This window comes from Simochromis diagramma, unplaced genomic scaffold (genome assembly GCF_900408965.1).
Source record: "Simochromis diagramma unplaced genomic scaffold, fSimDia1.1 OVJJ01000822.1, whole genome shotgun sequence".
Classification (NCBI taxonomy): Eukaryota; Metazoa; Chordata; class Actinopteri; order Cichliformes; family Cichlidae; genus Simochromis; species Simochromis diagramma.
Window position 1 is genome coordinate 1 of NW_024387520.1, and position 17,586 is coordinate 17,586.

Sequence of the window (17,586 nt, forward strand, 5' to 3'; positions counted from 1 at the left end):
GCATCCAACTTACTCCTTACACCCACACATTTGATCGTGTTTGGATTCAATTTCAGTTTAATTAGATTAATTATGCCCATCCCCAGCTGCAAGAGATGCAACAGTTAATCCAACTTTCTACTCATAATGTGTGACAAAGAGGAGTTTGAATGGCAGATAGTTACCTGTCCCAGTAGTAGGCATATTATTTTGCTATGTCAGCAGGGTCTTCTGTTCAGTCTCTTCGTGCATTAGCACGCTGAGTATGATTTATTGTAGAAATGTTATCATGTGATCTCCACACAGGATTTAACAAAAAATAAAAAGGAGAAAAACTAGTCTTCACCATTTACAATGGTTACAAACAATGACAGATCACCAAGGACAAAAGCTTCCTTTGAGAAATCAGAGCACAACGAGGGTAAAAAAAAGAAAAGAAAAGAAAAAAAAAAAAGACCCTTTCCACGTGAGCAAGCCCATCGCCATTTATTTCACTTCTTAATTTTGGCTATTATAATTTGTTTAACCTAAGAAAACATACTCACCTTGACTTACAACTAACAAGGAATATAACTTAGGGTCCTTAAAATCACATCAAATGCGTTTCTAACTATAGAAACAAAGATATTAATTACCTCTTTGCTCCTGCTGCGACTGCGTCTGTACTTTCTGTCACCTGTAAAAGCAGAGCATATTTCAGATTAAATTTGTTAGTCTGACAAGATGATCAAATGTATGGCAAAGCCAGTGTGTAAAGTAGACCAGATTTCACATGTGTGATTAACTCTTAGCAAATTTGGTAATGTTGAGGCTAAATTGCCCACCACTACTAGGGATCATCAGAAACTTTAGTTTATTGTTTTTGTTTTGTGCTTCCAATCTTTTTTTTGTCTAGGTTACCTCTAAACTGGGAATGTAACAAAATTTTGTATTATAGCTCGAACATACGTGACATTTTTTTGTGCCATTTGTGAACTGAATACTAACGTTTTCGGTCCCTGGAGCGTGACCTTGACCGTGAATGGTGGTGTTTGGAGCTTCTGGGGGACTTTGATGACTCCATATGTCTTTTTCTGTGATGAACTGGGGAGCCAGATCTGGTCAAGTCAACAGAGTCGTTGTCACTCACCTGAAACAAACATGCAAAATCACAACAGGAACTAATTAGTGAAGTTCTTTGGAGTCAAGTAAATTTTATACATCTAAAGAACTATTATCTACTATAACTCATGGCCTATGAGTAAAACTGATCAGGGGTTTGTTGAGTAGTAAAATGCATGTGGTTTTGGCTTTTCACTAAAGTAAAAAACAAAACAGTAGAACTGTAATATAATAAAAGCACTTGATTACATAGGTAACTACCCTCAAAAGCCTATTTGGAGCCATTAAAAAACCCTTAAAGTACAGCCCGGATTTTCTGTGATACTCAAAACATGCACAGGATGATCTGGACAGACAAATAGAGCTTCTGTCTAATGTATTAACGCCAATAAATACATTAGACATTGATTACGCATGTAAGCAACACCAGTGTGCATAAAGTTGCGTTAATTAACAAAGATTTCCCTGTTATTCTGAAGGTTTTCGATAATCAAAATATGTATGTCGCAGACATTAATGCAGTTGCAGTAAGGAGGGAATGTAAGGCTGTGTAGTCCACAGGCACAACGTTATTTTTATTTTATGCTTTTTATTTTAAGTATTGCTCAGCATTTATTAACATACTGTAGTACCTATTTAACATCCTTCAAAACTGCAGTAATACACTAAATGTCACGATATAATGCCTTTTATTGTGTGGCTCACGTAGACTAAAACACAGCCGTTTTCAAAGTGCAGTCATTTCAGCAGATGAGACATACCATGGGTCACTGCAGTGTTAATTCATAGTTAGCCATACCAGTTATTTGTGCTACTGTGTTGCTATTGTATTGGATTAAATGTGTGGATTCTAGTGATTACGTGAAATGAATAGCTAGAAACCCATCACGTAATCTACGGCAGCCAAATCTCTCCGTTTTCGTTCTTTATGCCTTCACCGCAGTGATATTTGGAGTAATTTTATCGTTAGCTCGACCGCTAAGCTAACACACGCTAGGCGCCATCTTTAAGAGAAAAATATCATGAATACAACCGAAAACTTCCACTAAAATTACGAAGTGGCTATCAAACCCATGTACGTACGACATTACAATAACACGACAATACTTACCGACATTATATTGAAGTATAATACTTGTGCCTAAATTCGATTTTCTTGCTGCCTTTGTGAACGAAGACGAAAAGGTAGAGAGGTATCTTACTGCTGAGGCCCTTTGACTAGCTCAGCTTATCTGATCTGGGTTGCCAGTTGTAGCCTCTTGACTCCCTGATTCAGGTAAATGCCAAACTTAAGAAACGAAATACTACTACTACTACTAATACTAATAATAATAATAATAATAATAATATACTTTGACTGCAATACAAAAACAAATAGTATAATACTGTAAGACATAATTACTTTTATATAGTCATTGGTTATACACCCAGCAAACATTTATTACAAAAACATATAGTCGTATTCTTATAATCCTTTTTGTCTTATTCTTTTTTAACTTGTTGCATTTATTTATTTTGTTGTTATGTTCTTTAAAAAAATACACGTTTTTTGTAAAAATGTAAACATGGCCATATGATTCCTAAAGTTTAAGCATTGCGTCAAATGCGGCCATAAATCACCAAACCTGGCAACACAAAAGACTCGCCGGATATTCCTGCAATGCCCCGCCTCTATATTGGTTTGATTTTATCCTCGATTTAGCCTTTCAGGCGTCTCTTAATCTCAGGTCAAATTATCTTAAACATTTAAATGAGCCATATTGGATCATAGACACATTGCATTGAACATTTTATAATAGATTACTGAGTGTCGCGTGGGATGCTACTGCTAAACTTACAGAAAGCTCTGGATTTTTACCTTTTACTGTAAGGACATTGCATCTGACAGGCAAAACTCTGGGAACAATCACCACAAACAACTCAATCGTAACAACCTGCATCAACCCGCCAAATTCTAAAGCTAAACACGGTGGCGTTATGTCGGCTCTCTCTGCTATAACTGTTTAAGTATTACAGTAAACTGGTGAGTTGCTGTAGGTTATATCTCCTTAATAAAAAAAGTCATTCCATTATTTGCCTTATATTTTATTGTTATTTGTAAATCTCTGCTAAATAGCTAGCATTGGTATTATAACCTAATTAATGACAGCTAGCTGCTAGGCAAGTTAAGATATCCTCTCCTATATCAGCTCCTGAAAATGGCGCTGTGGAGCGAAGTCGAACTTCTGACCAACGAAGATACAAATACAGTCCGTTTCGATGGTGTGTCCCGGGAGGAAAACAGCAGTGGCCTGTATCAGGTGGACACGTTGGTCAAAGTCTCCAGTGCTAATGAGGTGACTGATGTAAATATTTACCACACACTCATGCCAAGGGGTTTGTGGCAAAGACTCCTGGGCCTGTATTAGTGTTTTAAGCATGGTTTAGTAAACCTGGGTTTTTACAGGTGCAGGCAGATCCCAATCTCACGTCCTCGAGCGGCTCAAACTGGAGTTTTATTGTTGCTGACAGGACAGTCATCCTGTTTGATCAGAGCTATCAGAGCATCCTCCTGCTCCTTAACTTTGGTAAGCATCATTTGTGCGGCTGCATAAAAAGTCAGCCATAAAAATCTCTTTGAAAATCGTTTTGAGGCATCTGTAAAGTATAAATAAATATACATTAAAAAAAAAAAGTATAAATAAACAAAGGTTTTCTTTTCCAGAAACTGATGTGGACGCCATTGACGTGTGCCTGAAGGGAAAGTTTCTTGTAGTTTGTGAAAGAAATGGAAACCTTCATTTGATCTACGTTCCGCAAAAGAGGATCCTCCTAACCCGGGTGTGTGTGGTTGTTTTCATCTTTAAGGCCTTAACTCTTATCCTATCTAATCTTATCTAGTCTTATGCATGTCTGAATAAAAAAGCTAAAGTATACAGGACAGTAGCAGCAGTAAAAACTAAACCCTGGTGATGCATTTAGTGTTACATCATTAACATGTTGTGTATCCTCTGAAATTGAAGGCTTTGGTTGAGAAACCAAATGGAGATAAGAAAACCTACTGCTATCTCATCATGGATGAAGACAAGGCATCCTCAGGTGATATGAGAAGAGTGATATATATATATATATATAAATGGATGTAGAAGCAGTGCTCTAGCTGCCATGTCAGGTTTATGTTTGCTTGTTTGTTTTTGGGGGTTTTTTCATGTTGTGTTTATTATTGGCAGGAATGTACCACATGTTCCTTCTCATTAAGGATGGTTTTTTCCACATTACAAACCTTTCCTTGGCAAAGATTGAGTCAGGTATAAAAACTTGTGTGCCCCACATCTGCTAAGTTTTTTTTTTGTTTGTTTGTTTTTCAAAGCCATTGTTTGATTTCTGTCTTTTGTCATTCCAGCTATTGAAAAAATGGATGTCGGAGCTCTAAAGGAGGTAAGTTAAGGTCAAAAACTCTTTTTATGCACAAGCAAATTATTTTTTCTTTCAGCAACGCAGAAATAGTCACGCATTTCTCTGTTTCAGCTCCAGTCTTTGATCAAGATAGATTTTTACTCCACCAAGGATTACCATGAGGAGGGTTGTAGCACAGCAGTGATGTTCAGTCTGGGCCATGAAGTCCACCTGATGATTGGGGTCAGTGTCTATCAGTGTCAAGTTTCATTAATTTGCCTTCCAGCTACAATTCTGAGATAAGTGTTACATGATAAAGGAAGCATATTGAAAGAATTTTAAGAAATGATTGTAACACCTTATAGTGTTTCAGATATGTTTTAGTCATTCTGTCCTGCTGTCTGTATTTCATTTTACTTTTGGTCTCATACCAGCAAAAGTTGCACTTTTTAATGGTAAATGACTCAAAATCTTTTCCAAATACTGCAAGTTTAAAACCATTTTTAATGGCAAGTTTACAGTGGACATTTTATTAGGTACACCTTGCTAGGACTGGGTTAGACCCCTGTTGCTATCAGAGCTGCTTGAATTCTTTGCGGCACAGATTCAACAAGGTGCTGGAAACATTCCTCAGAGATCTGATCTATAGTGACATAATAACATCACACAGTTGCTGAAAATTTGTCAGCTGCATAACCATGATGTGAATCTCCACCGCATATCAAAGGTGCTCAATAGAACTGAGCTCTGGTGAATAGGAGGCCATGTGCGTACACTGAACTCATTGATCCTCATTTAGTAATATGTGCGTGGAAGCAGTGTTGTGCTGCACAAAAAAACATTCACATAGGCCATGACTGTGTATATGTCTTTAAATCAGAGTCATTCTAAATCAGTTGCCTCGTGCTCACAGTTTTGTCAGTGCATTTTAAATATTTGATAGTCCTCATATAACATAAAGCAAGCGTTTCATTATATCATGTACAACAATATTTTCATCTTGACAGGGGGATAAAGAAAATGTTTTGACTCACTGGAGGATGGACCCTCATCAAGCTAAGATGTGCTTTGCTCAGACCGTCGACAGGAGCTTAATTCCGGGTAAGTGCTCTTAGTTCCCAAGTGTTGCATTACATTACGGTTTTTTTGTTTTTTTTTTGGAAGTAGGGCTGCAACGATTCATTCAGTAACTAGAATAATTAGATTCTGCTTCAACGCTTCATTTAGCACACGGCTCTGTAGGCTGCTGTTGTAATAAACTATGTAAACCTGAACATTTCACCCACATTTGTGACTAAAAACAGACCTGCAAATAGAAACTTATTTCGGAGCAGCGTGTGAATAAAAAGTGACAACATTAAGTTCACACAGTCCCCAGTTTGAAACAGAAACACTGATAACACAGCAGCAGTGATGACGGGCCACCACAGTTTAATGTGGTGCCGGAGTCTGTTTATACACCGTGAAGAGCAAAGAGGCAGAGCTGTTACCAAGGTGGTGAGGCTCAGGTGGGGAGAAAGAAAACGTGTTTCTAGTATCCAAAACAGCAGCACTGTTCCCGTGAACACCATTAAAAACCTTTTACTGGGAAAAAGCGAGCAGGAGTACTTCATCAACCTCATCAATAAACTCAGACGTGAAGAAAAGCAAACTTTGCTCCATCCACTGCCATTTGTTTCACAGAGAGAAATCCATGGTTATATAAGCAAAATGTTAAGAAGTGATGATTTTAGGAGCTGTTTTTGTCTCTTTGCAGGTGTAAGGAAGATGGTGGTGGTGGATAACCTTTTGTACATCCTCGACACTGAGGTGAGATCCTGCTTTGTAAAACAGTTCGAACTTTTCGAGCAATCGGAATTTGAGTTTGAAATCTATCCTTGTGTCTCAGGATGTTCTGAGTCTTTGGGATCTGCACTTTCTTGTCATGATTCACTGTTGGCCAGAACTCGCCGTTCACGACTTTCAGCTCACTGCAGAATGTGGCTCTGCCTCCATGGTGGCGTACGTATCACTGTTTTACAACATACTGTGACTGTGAACATGTACTGTTTGTTAAAACAGTTTTGAAAATGTTCATTCATGTGTGTATTACAGCCAAGATAAAGGCAGCATGAAGATGATCATGCTGACAAAGCAAGACAACAGTCAGGTAGAAGTACAAATCAGTTTTAGGAAGCTTTAACGGAAGATTTCCCAGAGATCTGCTCTGAACTCGTTATGTTGGGTTTGAATTTTTCAGATCAGCTCACTGCAAATACGATTCCTGCCCTCTATGACTGTTTGCTACTCTCTGGATGTTTCCTTTGTCTCCTGTCTCGTCCACACAAAAATAAACATGGTAAACAGTCAACACAAAGTAAAGCGTTACATTAATTTTGCTGCTGCAATTTCTGTCTGTTGAGATTTGTTCATGTTAAAGTTGGTTGCCTTTTTTTTTCTGTAATTCCAGGATGCATTTTATTTAGTCGAGGGGATTTGTGAGAACCCAGAGAGGTAGGCTATGTCTGAGTGAGTTTTATTGTGATGATCGGCCTTTGCTTACCGTTCAAACATTAAACTTTTTTCTTGCTCTTCAAATAGTCGAAGCGAGCCAGTCGCTTCTGTGGTTGTTCGATCCTTCACAGAGGCTTTACCTGAAAACAGGTACCTAATTTAATTCAAGTTTATGACATTATAGTCTATATGATGTTGATGTAATTTGACTTAATGTGACTACTCTTCATTTCTAGGCTGAGCAGGCTTCTTCACAAACACATGTTTGAAGAGGCTGAAAAGTTTGCCATCACATTTGAGCTGGATTTAGAGGTAATTGCGTTTGTGTAACTACAAGCTTAGATTTGTGATTTATAGATCATTATGAATTAAAAACAGATTTAATATTTTATGATGAAGGTGGGAAGCGTTGCATGGCTCTGACAAATGATCTGACAGGTGCTCTTCAATGCAGACCCTGATTAAGACTGGGAGTCGATACACATAAGTCTGTTGTCTGTGTGCTGGAGTTTTTTGTGTTTGTTTGTTTTGCCAGTGTGTGCAGAGACTAAATTTAAACTACCACTTCAGCAGCAGGCATGATTGAAGACTGGCTTTGTCATTTTTAAGTGGTTATACTTGCACCACACAATATATTTAGCTGGATTTCTGAGGTTTTGGTTTTCCGTATCTATTATTGTCGCTTTAGATGAGCGGTGCTTCTTATAGTATTTTGTCATCCTAATCAGTGCTGTATACAACAAGCACTCCTGTTTTTGTTCAGCTTGTCTATAAGGTGAAGCTTGACTTTGTGCTGGAGCAGCTGGCCTCTGCATCAGTGGGCGGTTATGGAGAGGATGTGTGGTCTGAACTGGTCGAAGAAGCCAAGACAAACCTGATGAAGATCACAGTGAGTATTATAACAGTACTGTCATCACCCTGCCAGGTGATTGGGCAAGTTGCGTGGACACCCAAGTTTGTGAATGCAAGATCCCCAGAATGAGGTGACATAGGACTTTGAAAATGGAGGCTGAGGTGTAGCACTGGCAGCCGCCAGCATTTTATTTATTTATTCTTTTTAATCTGGTGTCAATTTACTGTTACAGAATATTCATATAACTACAGTGGGGGAAATAATTAGTATTTGATCCCCTGCTGAGTTTGTAAGTTTGGAAAAAAAGACATTACATAAACATTATACATTGATTTTCATGTCATTGAGTGAAATAAGGATTTGATTCCCTACAGCCCAGCCAGAGTTCTGATTTCTTATGTCAGTCAATTGATTTCAAAAACACTTGTTGTAAATGGAGAAAAAATATAAAGCTGTATATAAGCTCCATGGAAGGTTTTATCTCATGATGTGAGGATAATCGCGAGAAAGGTGATCAGTCTGCCCAGAACTACATGGGAGCAGCAGGAAGTGGTGTAATCAGATGAAACCAAACTAAAGCTCTTGGGCATGAACTTGAACCACCTTGTTTGAACAGAAATGCTGAGTGTGACCCAAAGAATACCATCTCCACAGTCAAGCACAGAGGTGGAAACAAAACATACCACCATTGCAGCAATTGAGTGGCTAAAGAAGAAGCACATTAAGGTCATTCAGTGGCCTAGCTAAATCTGCTGAAACAAGAAACCTAAAGGGTTTAGAGAGTTTCTGTAAAGAGGAGCCAAAATCCCTAATTTTTGTGTGGAAGGCCTGGTGACCAACAACAAGAAACATCTTAACTGCTGTGCTTCCTAACAAGGGCTTATTTCGGTTAGAGATTAAATACATATTTCACTCAGTAACATGCAAATTAAAGTAAATTTTTATGTAATGTGTTTATCCCAGATGTTTGGTTGATACTTGTCTCTATCTATTAAATGAAACTATGATAAAAATGAAATAATGCTCATTTCTTGAGTAGTTATCGAGTAGCAACTGTTTATTTATATATATATGAATATCTTTTCACGTGGTCTAGGATGAGCAGTATGTGGTGGAATACTGCCTCAAGGCCCCATGGCCGACCTTTGAGACAGCAGAGAAGATGCTAAACCACGCTGCCACGCGATACTCCTCTTTACAGATCCAGGAAGCCTTGGCCAGACTGGCCACCTTCTGCAGCCTCCACAGTGTGGAAGAATTCAAGTAAAATCAATGTCTTAGTGTCCAATTCTGAATTATTTTGTTATACAGAGTTTGTTTGTTTAAGTACAATTTTGAGTGGTTTTAGTTGGTTACTTTACCATCCACAGTGGAATCGCCTGGATTGAGTTTCTGAACAGCACTGATGATCTCGGAGACATCCTGTGCCATCTAAGAGAAGGAGACATGAAGGGTGCACAGCTTCTTTGGCTCAGATATGAGGTCATTATTATATCACCACATTTTTTTATATATATATATATATATATATATATATATATATATATATATATATATATATATATATATACACACACACATCATTAAATCCACCGGTTAAATAAAAAACAGTGGTTATTGTTTCGGGAATGGCGTTAAGGTGTGTTGCGATGTTTTGTGACAGGGCCAGATTGCAACCAAGTTCAGTGAGAGCAGCCTTGAAGCCATCCTCAGTGCCATCCCAGAGGACCTGCCCTCACAGGATCTCTGCCTGTGGTTCAAGACAGTTTTTGTTCCCTTTGTGAGGAGAGTGTTACCACAAGGACAGGTAGGATACAGTCCTGCATTCCTAAATACTATTGTCTCTAACGTATAGTGGTATGCTTAATAAAGACACTGCCGCCATATCCCTACAGAGAATCCTGGCAAAGTGGCTCGAGCAGAAAGCAAGAAATCTGGAGCTAACAGAAAAGGTAAAGACAAAAGGATATTGATCTGAAATGATTAAATAAATAAAACCAGGCTTCTGAAGTCATCCACAACTTTAGAGACCTCTAATTTAAATGACTTCTTATATGGACTTATTTGTATAAACTGGGAAACGTATTTCAGCTTTATCTTATTATGTTGTTAAGTGGACACAGATATTTCCCTGTCTCAGAATAGGCCTTTGAGAAGTCTTGCACTAAATGCACATTTTTTGTTTTCAGCGTGCTTGGCCTCAGAATGGGTTGGACCTGGCTGTGCTTGGACTGCCCTCTTTATGGACATGGATGAAATCTGTAGGTTTTTGTTTTGTTTTTTTGCTCTACCGGTTTCAATAAAATGCAGCTTAATTAATATGATGTTGTGTTTAATTTCCTGATAATTTTTTGATTGATTGTTTTTTGTTTCTTTTGTTTTTTAAGGATAACAGTAATTGTGTAGAAGAGGTGGAAAACCTCAAATCCCTGGTGTCCAACCTACGTCAGCTGCTGGACCTACATCAGAAATACAACTGCTCACTTTCCCTTTCGGTCTTTGAAAAGGTTTGTCTTTTTTTAATATCTACCCTGCTGTAAGGGGTCGGTTGCTGTGTCTGGGTCAGCGGCAAGGAGTGGGGACCCTGGTGGTCTGATCCCCAGCTTCTGAAGCTGGCTACTGGAGCATTATTTTTTGTAGAGGATGTGTTTTCTTGATGTTTACTGCGTTATCTTCTTTCACAATTTAAAAGAAGACTGTGTGGAGTGTGGCATTTTTCATGCTGGACAAAGTGCCGGCTCCGGAGCTAATCGCCGCCACAGTGGAAAACAGCATCAGGCCGTACACTGAAGAACACAAGATTCCTTTTGATGAGCTACTTCTGCAATACATCAAGGTAAAACTCCATTGCAACCTCATGCACATGAGGAACTAGTTTATCAAATACTAAATGGTGTTTGTGTTTCTCCCCCTAATCTTCACTAGGATTTGCTGGAACGCTGCAGTTCTCAGACCACGACACTTTTCACTGAATGGGAAGCTAAAGCAGTGGCCGTGCTCGGCTGCATGACTGACACTGATGTAGGTGACTGTTCCTGTTACGTGCTACACAACGAGACAATTAATGTGCACAAATATTTGAGTGAAAAATCAGCCTAGCAGCCAGTGGGAGCTGTAAAATCTCACATCATGGTGTTGTCTTCCAGCTGATGGTTGATGCCGTGCTGGAGATCATGCAGAAGGCTGTGGTACCGTGGAGTAATGTGGTGGAAAAACTGGTCCAGCGGTACCTAGAGATGGATGGACCAAAGTATGATTATATCATTGTCTCCTTCAAGTACCTTTAACCTCCTAAGACCTGAACTCTTTCATGGCATGCATTTTTAACTTTTCTTTGCTGTTTGTGCTGATTAGGACCTGATGAATATAAAAACAAAGAATTATCTTTTTACCTGATTTTGCTCTACAAGGGCCTGATATCCACATATGAGGACATTGGTTTTAAATTTCAATACAACAGCGGCAGTATAATGTCCTCGTAAGTGGATATCTGGCCCTTGTAGAGCAAAATTTAGTATTGTGGTCTAGACAACCTAAAATGTGATGTCCACATATGTAGATACCAGGTCCTAGGAGGTTAATGTGAGACACTGAATAAAATCCCTTTTCTTTTTTTTTAAAGACAGGAGCTGTTAAAGGAGAGCTACCGTCTGATGGAGATTAGGAAACTTCTCAGGGGATACGGCATCCGCAACTTCAACCTGTCTAACAGCACCCAAATTATGGTATGTACGGACTGCTCTATGTAATATGCAACTTATTATCTGTAAAATAACCTCAGTTTTTCCCCAGATGCTGATTAGATACATCCTCAAGCAAGACTTGCCAATGTCCTTGGAAGACTCGTTGACGTTAGCTGAGGCGTACAAACTGCCAACATCCCAGATAAATTACCTGTATGTCATCCACCTCATAGGCCAAGGCAAGGTATGTAAATCCTCACAGGAGTTTTTAATCGCATGTTACTGACTAATTTTGCTTTTCTGTGTTCCTGATATTTTTGTATGGGACTTTTTGTACTGTGTTTTTTTGCAGACTGAGGAAATCTTGACTCTCCTGAAGAAGCTGCCCTCTGCAGAGGCAGAGTGTGTGATTGAGCGTCTCACATCGTGGGCCAGGATGCAGCTGGAGGACAAAGAACACATATCTGATGAGGTACAGAAGGGAAGACGTCACCTTTGTGGAAGTGCATTTTATGCTTATTTATTTTTAAGGTTCAATTAAAGTGTTGCATTTTAAAAGAATTTAAGTCATTCTAGCTAAACTTTCCTTTGTAAACATTAAATTTCTTTTGCGTCTGCATAACCTTATAATCGAAAGCTTAAGATGGCAGCAGGAAACATTGGAGGTTGTTATGGTAACCATATGATCATTTGGTTTGAATTGAATTTCCTCTTTGATAGCACAAGAAACATCAGATGGTGATAGCTCAGGTGATGGTGGAGACTCTGAAATACCTGCATATAATCCAAAAACGTAAGTAATATTTATGACTCGTTCCTCCAGCTCTTTGGCTGACTGAAGGAAGTTTCAGAAAAGTCTCTGTGAGCTAAAATTGTTTAAAACGATGTGACACTGGTTTTCTATCCGAGGCTTTTTGGAAAGATATGCAATAAACCTGATTATTCAAGAGTGAATCCGGGCCTCGTGTTTCATTGCAGATGATGCTCTAAAAAGCGTAGAGTGTGAGAACAACCTCATCATGTTCAAGGCGATCGCCCACCTGCAGGTGAGCTTCATTTAACAAATGTTTTTCAGCATTACTAAATCTGTTATTTGATTTTGTTTTAAACTCCAGACTTATTATCTTTCTCTTCTTAAGGAGGACTTTGATATTTTTTTCACTCCCTCCAACTATGAGGATCCAAACATTCGAAAACAGATCCAGGAACATCACATCACAGCGTACGAAAACACCCGTGGCCGCCGTTCATGTAAGGGGAAGGCCACGACAACTCCAGTTGTAGCTAACGATCCAGATGGCAAGACCAAGACGATCTCCACAGAAGCTGGTTTGCGCCGTCTGGGGAGGCAGCTGCAGCGCACCGAGCAGGAGCTGTGGTCTGACTTGGCCTTGAGAGCTCTGAAAGTTGGCAAAGTTGACAAGGCGCTCAAGATCCTGAGGTTTGCTTGTAGAAACTGACAGAGCCAGCTTTTTTGTTTGGTTTTTAAAAAAAAAACTGGTGCATTATTTAAACATTTAAAACTTGCTTGTAGTCATATTTGCACTTTCTCTCTATGTTTTCAGTGAGCTGTATGAGCACCACTATAACAGCAGCACAGGGAAGGTTTTGTTTACTGCTGCCAAGATGTTATGCCATATGCTGGAGGCGGATGTCCCCATGGTGCTTCCTGATGACATGGATTTGCCAGCAGTGATTCATGATCTGGCCTGTCAGGCTATCACCGTGTGTCATTCAGGTAAAGAACACATGCAAGCATCACAAACGTTCAACAGTATTTCACACAGGTGAAAGTTGCACTAAAGTGACTCAGCCCTGGATTTATAGTTTTACTGTAAAATATATTTTGCTGTAAAAAGTGAATACATGCGTGATATCAAAGTTTGACAGGATTTTTTTACTATCTTAAACTATCTTAAAACAAATTAAAAAAATACAGTTATCACTTATCTTTGTCTGGTCTTTTTAAAGCAGCTGCCTTTCCTCAGGCCAACAGAGTGAAAATATATTTGGTAGAGATGTTTTTGTTTTTTTACCCTCAGCCAACAAAGGCTGGTGGGGTTTTGTGGTTACTCTGCTAGATGAGTAGGTGAGCAAGTGACAAAGACACTTACATTTTTAAATGTGATAAACCAGAATGAAGCAAAGTAGCAGGTCCAACATGATATCATATGTGTATCTACTCGAGGCTGAGGGATACCACTACCTGTGAGTAGTCTTTTGTGTTTATGACTGGTACAGAGGTGGTGTTCATATTTAAAATCAAAGTGTTAAATTATGTGTGAATGCTCTTAAAGCCAAAACCTCAGGCTTCAGCCTGCTCTGAATGCTAAATGACTCTGTAGGACGTCATTGAGAGATGCACTTTTTAATATCTTCTGTTTGTGAGGGGCATCCAATCACAAAATTAACTTAAAGGGAGAGTCAAGATGTAAAAAAAACATCTAGAAGAAGGAATTTTTTCAGCTGGTCTAAGTGAGCATAACGTGTCTTATTCTCCTTACCTTTTCATATAATTTGCAAGTTTGCAAATTCTGAGGTTTATCTTGTATTAACTGTTACAGATCTTCTCCTGGATTGTGTGGAGCTTTGCAAATGCACACGGTTTGCTATGGATGTCTATCATCAGTGTCAGTTATCAGACAACTATGGCTTTATCGTCAAGGTCAGTATCTTCCTACCTCTCATCCAGTGTAAATCACATAAACCAGTAGAACAAAGAAAACATTTCAGATGTTTAAACTGAAACTTTTCACGACTTGATGAAAAACAATATTAGTTTGTTTTGAATTTGATGACAGCAACATGTCTCAAAAAGAGGAGGATGTAGCAAAAGGCTTAACAGCAACAGGCCAGTAACAAGATTTTCTGTAAAAAGAGTTTCAGAGATTGAGGTGCTATGGAATTGGCAGCTTGCATATCTGAAAAGGCACCATCAATGCTGGAAGGTATATACAGATTTTCAAATAACGTGCTCCCATATGTAAGCGGGACTTACATATTTCAGTGAAACAATGCTAAACTGCATAGTGGAGCTTTTACAACAGCATGGCTTGAAGGTGAAGTTGCAGGTGCAGAACTGGCTTCCCTGTAGTCCAGACATTTGAGCAGCTGAAAACATTTGGCATATCATGAAATAAAAAAATACAACAAACCAGACTGCTGAGCAGCTAGAATCCTATATGAGACAAGAATGGGACAACATTCCTCCACAAGAAGTCCAGCAGCTGGTCTCTTGAGATCACCGATGCTTATAGACTGTTTGGGGTGCTACACTGTGGTAAACGTGGCCTTGTACCAAGTTGTTTTGTATTACTGCCATCAAATTCAAAACAAGCTCATATTTTCCATGAAATTGTACTTTTTCTCAGTTTAAATATTTCATATATTTTCTGTGTGATTTGAATGACATCTGGGTTTGTGAGATTTGAAGATCATTGCATTTGGGTTTTACTTATATTTTACACAAACTTTTTGGACATAGAATTGTATATTCTAGCCTCTTCATTTTTTTAATGATTTATTTGTTGGTAGACATCTAAATTATTATCATTGCAAAATTCTAATTGTGAATCTCTTAAGCGGATGGTAAGAAATAATCCATGATTTTGATAAAAGTGCATTTATTTAATGCGTCTCTCTCACAAAGCTGCGGAGTGAAGCGAATGTTTTCATACTTTTTAAACTGTGCACCGTTCCAGGATTTGACACCGGAGGCAGAAAAAGACCCGCAGTCTCAGTGGAGTTTTCAAGATGTCTTTAATGAAGATTGCATTGTTCTGGACCCAGTGTCAGTGCTGCCTGTCCAGTATGAGATTACCAACTGCTTGCTGCCTATTTCTCAAGGTAAGAAATTCTCAGATTTATTTTCTCTTAAATGTTTTTTTATTTTTTGGGGGGGTTTTTTTAAGCTTGGCAACTTTTAGTGGTCTATGCCATTGATTTTAACTACTGATATTTATTTCATTTTGCGAAATGATTTGATCGTATTACTTTTATGTTGCATATTTCTCATGCTGCCTGTCATATAATGTCTATAGCCCTTTGGCCACCTTTGACTTTATCAAAAAATGCTTAAATATACTTGACTTGTGTTATTTTTACCAGAAGTCTTATTATAACTTATGACCTTTTTTCCAGATACCAGATTGTACTCCCTGGACTGTTCCTGTCTGTCACACTGCTCATTTGAAGATGGTAGATTTGAAATTAAAAAAACTTCCTCTGCTTTCTATGTTTTCTTATCAAATTGCAGTTTTGTATGTTGACCTGATGTCTCATCATGCATGCAGGTTCAAACTACCTGCGGCCGCTCTTCGGTCCCCTAGGCCAACATGTTACAGATGTTACAGGAGTGCAGTCAGCTGGAATTGGCCCTCAGAGTGCTGGTCAACGCGTACGGCAGCTGCCTGCAGCACGTCACCTCAAACGTCATGGATATAAAGCTGAGCCTACAGGTACAACTGCGATATTCACAGCGGTGCTTGTTGTGTTTCTCAAGACGTTATACTGAAAATGATTGTTATCTCCTCTCAGCTTTATGACGCACAAGAGCTTAAGAAGTACAACCTGTGCCTGAACGATCACAGGAAGACAACTACGTCTACTCTGAATGCTGTGGCTGTGCCACTGTTGAACAAGGTGAGTCAGCCAAGTCTACAAAACCACAAAAATTCTGTAGTAGATAAACAGCATTTTTGGTATATTTTAAATAGCCATATATGTTTCTGTCTATTGGCTACAGGTGTTAAACTGGAGGGTGGTGGATTGTGATTTGGCTATTGGTCTCTGTACACTCCTCTCCAAAGCAGAAGTCTTCAAAATACTGTGGAAAGTTATTGACAACACCTGGCAAAACTATGACAAGATTTTGGTAAGCAATAAAATCTCTTCTTTTTAAAAAAAATTTAATTAAAAAAAATGTTTTATTGTTTTTAGTAAGTGAAATTTAAGAGAAAGAAATGGGCAAAAACAGACTTTATTATTTCTGTGTCTCAGTTAGTGAGTCCATAAATATCAGACTTTGTCATATCGTTTTGTTTTTTCCCTTTGACTACAGAAAAGATTCAGCTGAAGTTTGTTTAAAGAACCTGAGATCACTTGGGAATCAGTTATATCAAGCAGTTATCAATTTTGTAGAAAAAATGAAGAAGAAAAAAAATCGATGTTATATTCCAGAAATCCCTTACGGTGTTTTATTCTTCCAGGCTGTGGCGAGGATTGGAGCAAATCTCTGTAGTTTATATAACGAGGCAGAAGAACAGAGGAGGTTTCTCTCTGTCATCACTGATGCTGAGTGGGGAATCAAGCTTGGCAAATTGGAGGTAATGAAGTATTTAAATCAGGTGGTCCAAGGTACTCTGGTCTGAATAAATGCAATGCTCACATTAAAGGAATACTTAGAAAACACATCAGGTCTCAATGGGAAAAATCATGCTGATATCTACAGTGATATGGACTAGGTAATGTGTTACATATGAATGGATGCCGCTATGTTTGATCAATATTAATTCAAAGACAGCCCCAAAATCAAAGTCCATTTTGCAAAAATGACATTGCAGCAACTCTGAATAGTACTCAGCAGTTTGTATGGCCCCCACATGCTTGTGCCTCACCACATGAGGCTGAGCTTTGTCATGCACCAGGAGGAACCCAGGACCCACTGCACCACGGGGACATGGATTTTATCCTGATACCTAATGACAATCAGGATACCACTGCCTAGCCTGTAGAGGTCTCTGCCTCCCTCCATTGATTTGCCTCCGCAGGCATATCGCTGACTCACCACCAAACTGGTCATGCTGAACGATGTTACAGGCAGCTTAACGCTCTCCTTAGCCTCTCCAGACCCTTTCACTTCTCTCACATGTTCTGAGGGTGAACCAGTCTTTCATTTGTGAAAAGTGGTGGACCTGAATTCTGATATTCATAGCTAATACCAATCAGGCTCTATGGTGCCAGGCAGTGAGCACAGCGCCCAGTAGAGAACATTGTGCACTCAGGCGAGTCCCATCAAGTCTGTTTCTGATTATTGATCAAAGTCATTCACACCAGTGGCCTACTGGAGGTAATTTTGTAGCTCTGGCAGTGCTCAAACCTGCT

General features: G+C 39.0%; 1 protein-coding gene and 1 long non-coding RNA gene across 2 annotated transcripts in view; one reads left to right on the forward strand and one right to left on the reverse strand.

The window, feature by feature from the left end:
• Window positions 1-6: 6 nt before the first annotated feature.
• LOC120726222 lies at window positions 7-2,325 on the reverse strand. Its single transcript, XR_005694297.1, has 3 exons — window positions 2,192-2,325; window positions 967-1,108; window positions 7-655 (listed from the first exon to the last, which is right to left on the reverse strand). It is a non-coding gene; the product is annotated as an uncharacterized LOC120726222 (long non-coding RNA).
• Window positions 2,326-2,827: 502 nt separating this feature from the next.
• kntc1 (kinetochore associated 1) overlaps window positions 2,828-17,586 on the forward strand; it is a 30,830-nt gene continuing 16,071 nt past the window's right edge. The window contains 41 exon segments of the mRNA XM_040019766.1: window positions 2,828-3,103; window positions 3,270-3,416; window positions 3,527-3,647; window positions 3,785-3,900; window positions 4,083-4,158; window positions 4,290-4,367; window positions 4,463-4,497; window positions 4,588-4,698; window positions 5,463-5,556; window positions 6,212-6,264; window positions 6,344-6,456; window positions 6,550-6,604; window positions 6,695-6,793; window positions 6,905-6,948; window positions 7,036-7,098; window positions 7,185-7,260; window positions 7,712-7,837; window positions 8,898-9,064; window positions 9,172-9,283; window positions 9,465-9,608; window positions 9,697-9,753; window positions 9,991-10,062; window positions 10,189-10,308; window positions 10,494-10,637; window positions 10,727-10,822; window positions 10,948-11,051; window positions 11,424-11,526; window positions 11,594-11,728; window positions 11,837-11,956; window positions 12,205-12,277; window positions 12,463-12,530; window positions 12,624-12,925; window positions 13,050-13,222; window positions 14,049-14,149; window positions 15,186-15,330; window positions 15,625-15,681; window positions 15,777-15,829; window positions 15,831-15,941; window positions 16,021-16,125; window positions 16,229-16,357; window positions 16,692-16,808. Coding sequence (XP_039875700.1) covers window positions 3,279-3,416; window positions 3,527-3,647; window positions 3,785-3,900; window positions 4,083-4,158; window positions 4,290-4,367; window positions 4,463-4,497; window positions 4,588-4,698; window positions 5,463-5,556; window positions 6,212-6,264; window positions 6,344-6,456; window positions 6,550-6,604; window positions 6,695-6,793; window positions 6,905-6,948; window positions 7,036-7,098; window positions 7,185-7,260; window positions 7,712-7,837; window positions 8,898-9,064; window positions 9,172-9,283; window positions 9,465-9,608; window positions 9,697-9,753; window positions 9,991-10,062; window positions 10,189-10,308; window positions 10,494-10,637; window positions 10,727-10,822; window positions 10,948-11,051; window positions 11,424-11,526; window positions 11,594-11,728; window positions 11,837-11,956; window positions 12,205-12,277; window positions 12,463-12,530; window positions 12,624-12,925; window positions 13,050-13,222; window positions 14,049-14,149; window positions 15,186-15,330; window positions 15,625-15,681; window positions 15,777-15,829; window positions 15,831-15,941; window positions 16,021-16,125; window positions 16,229-16,357; window positions 16,692-16,808 — 4,206 coding nt within the window. The 5' untranslated portion in view covers window positions 2,828-3,103; window positions 3,270-3,278.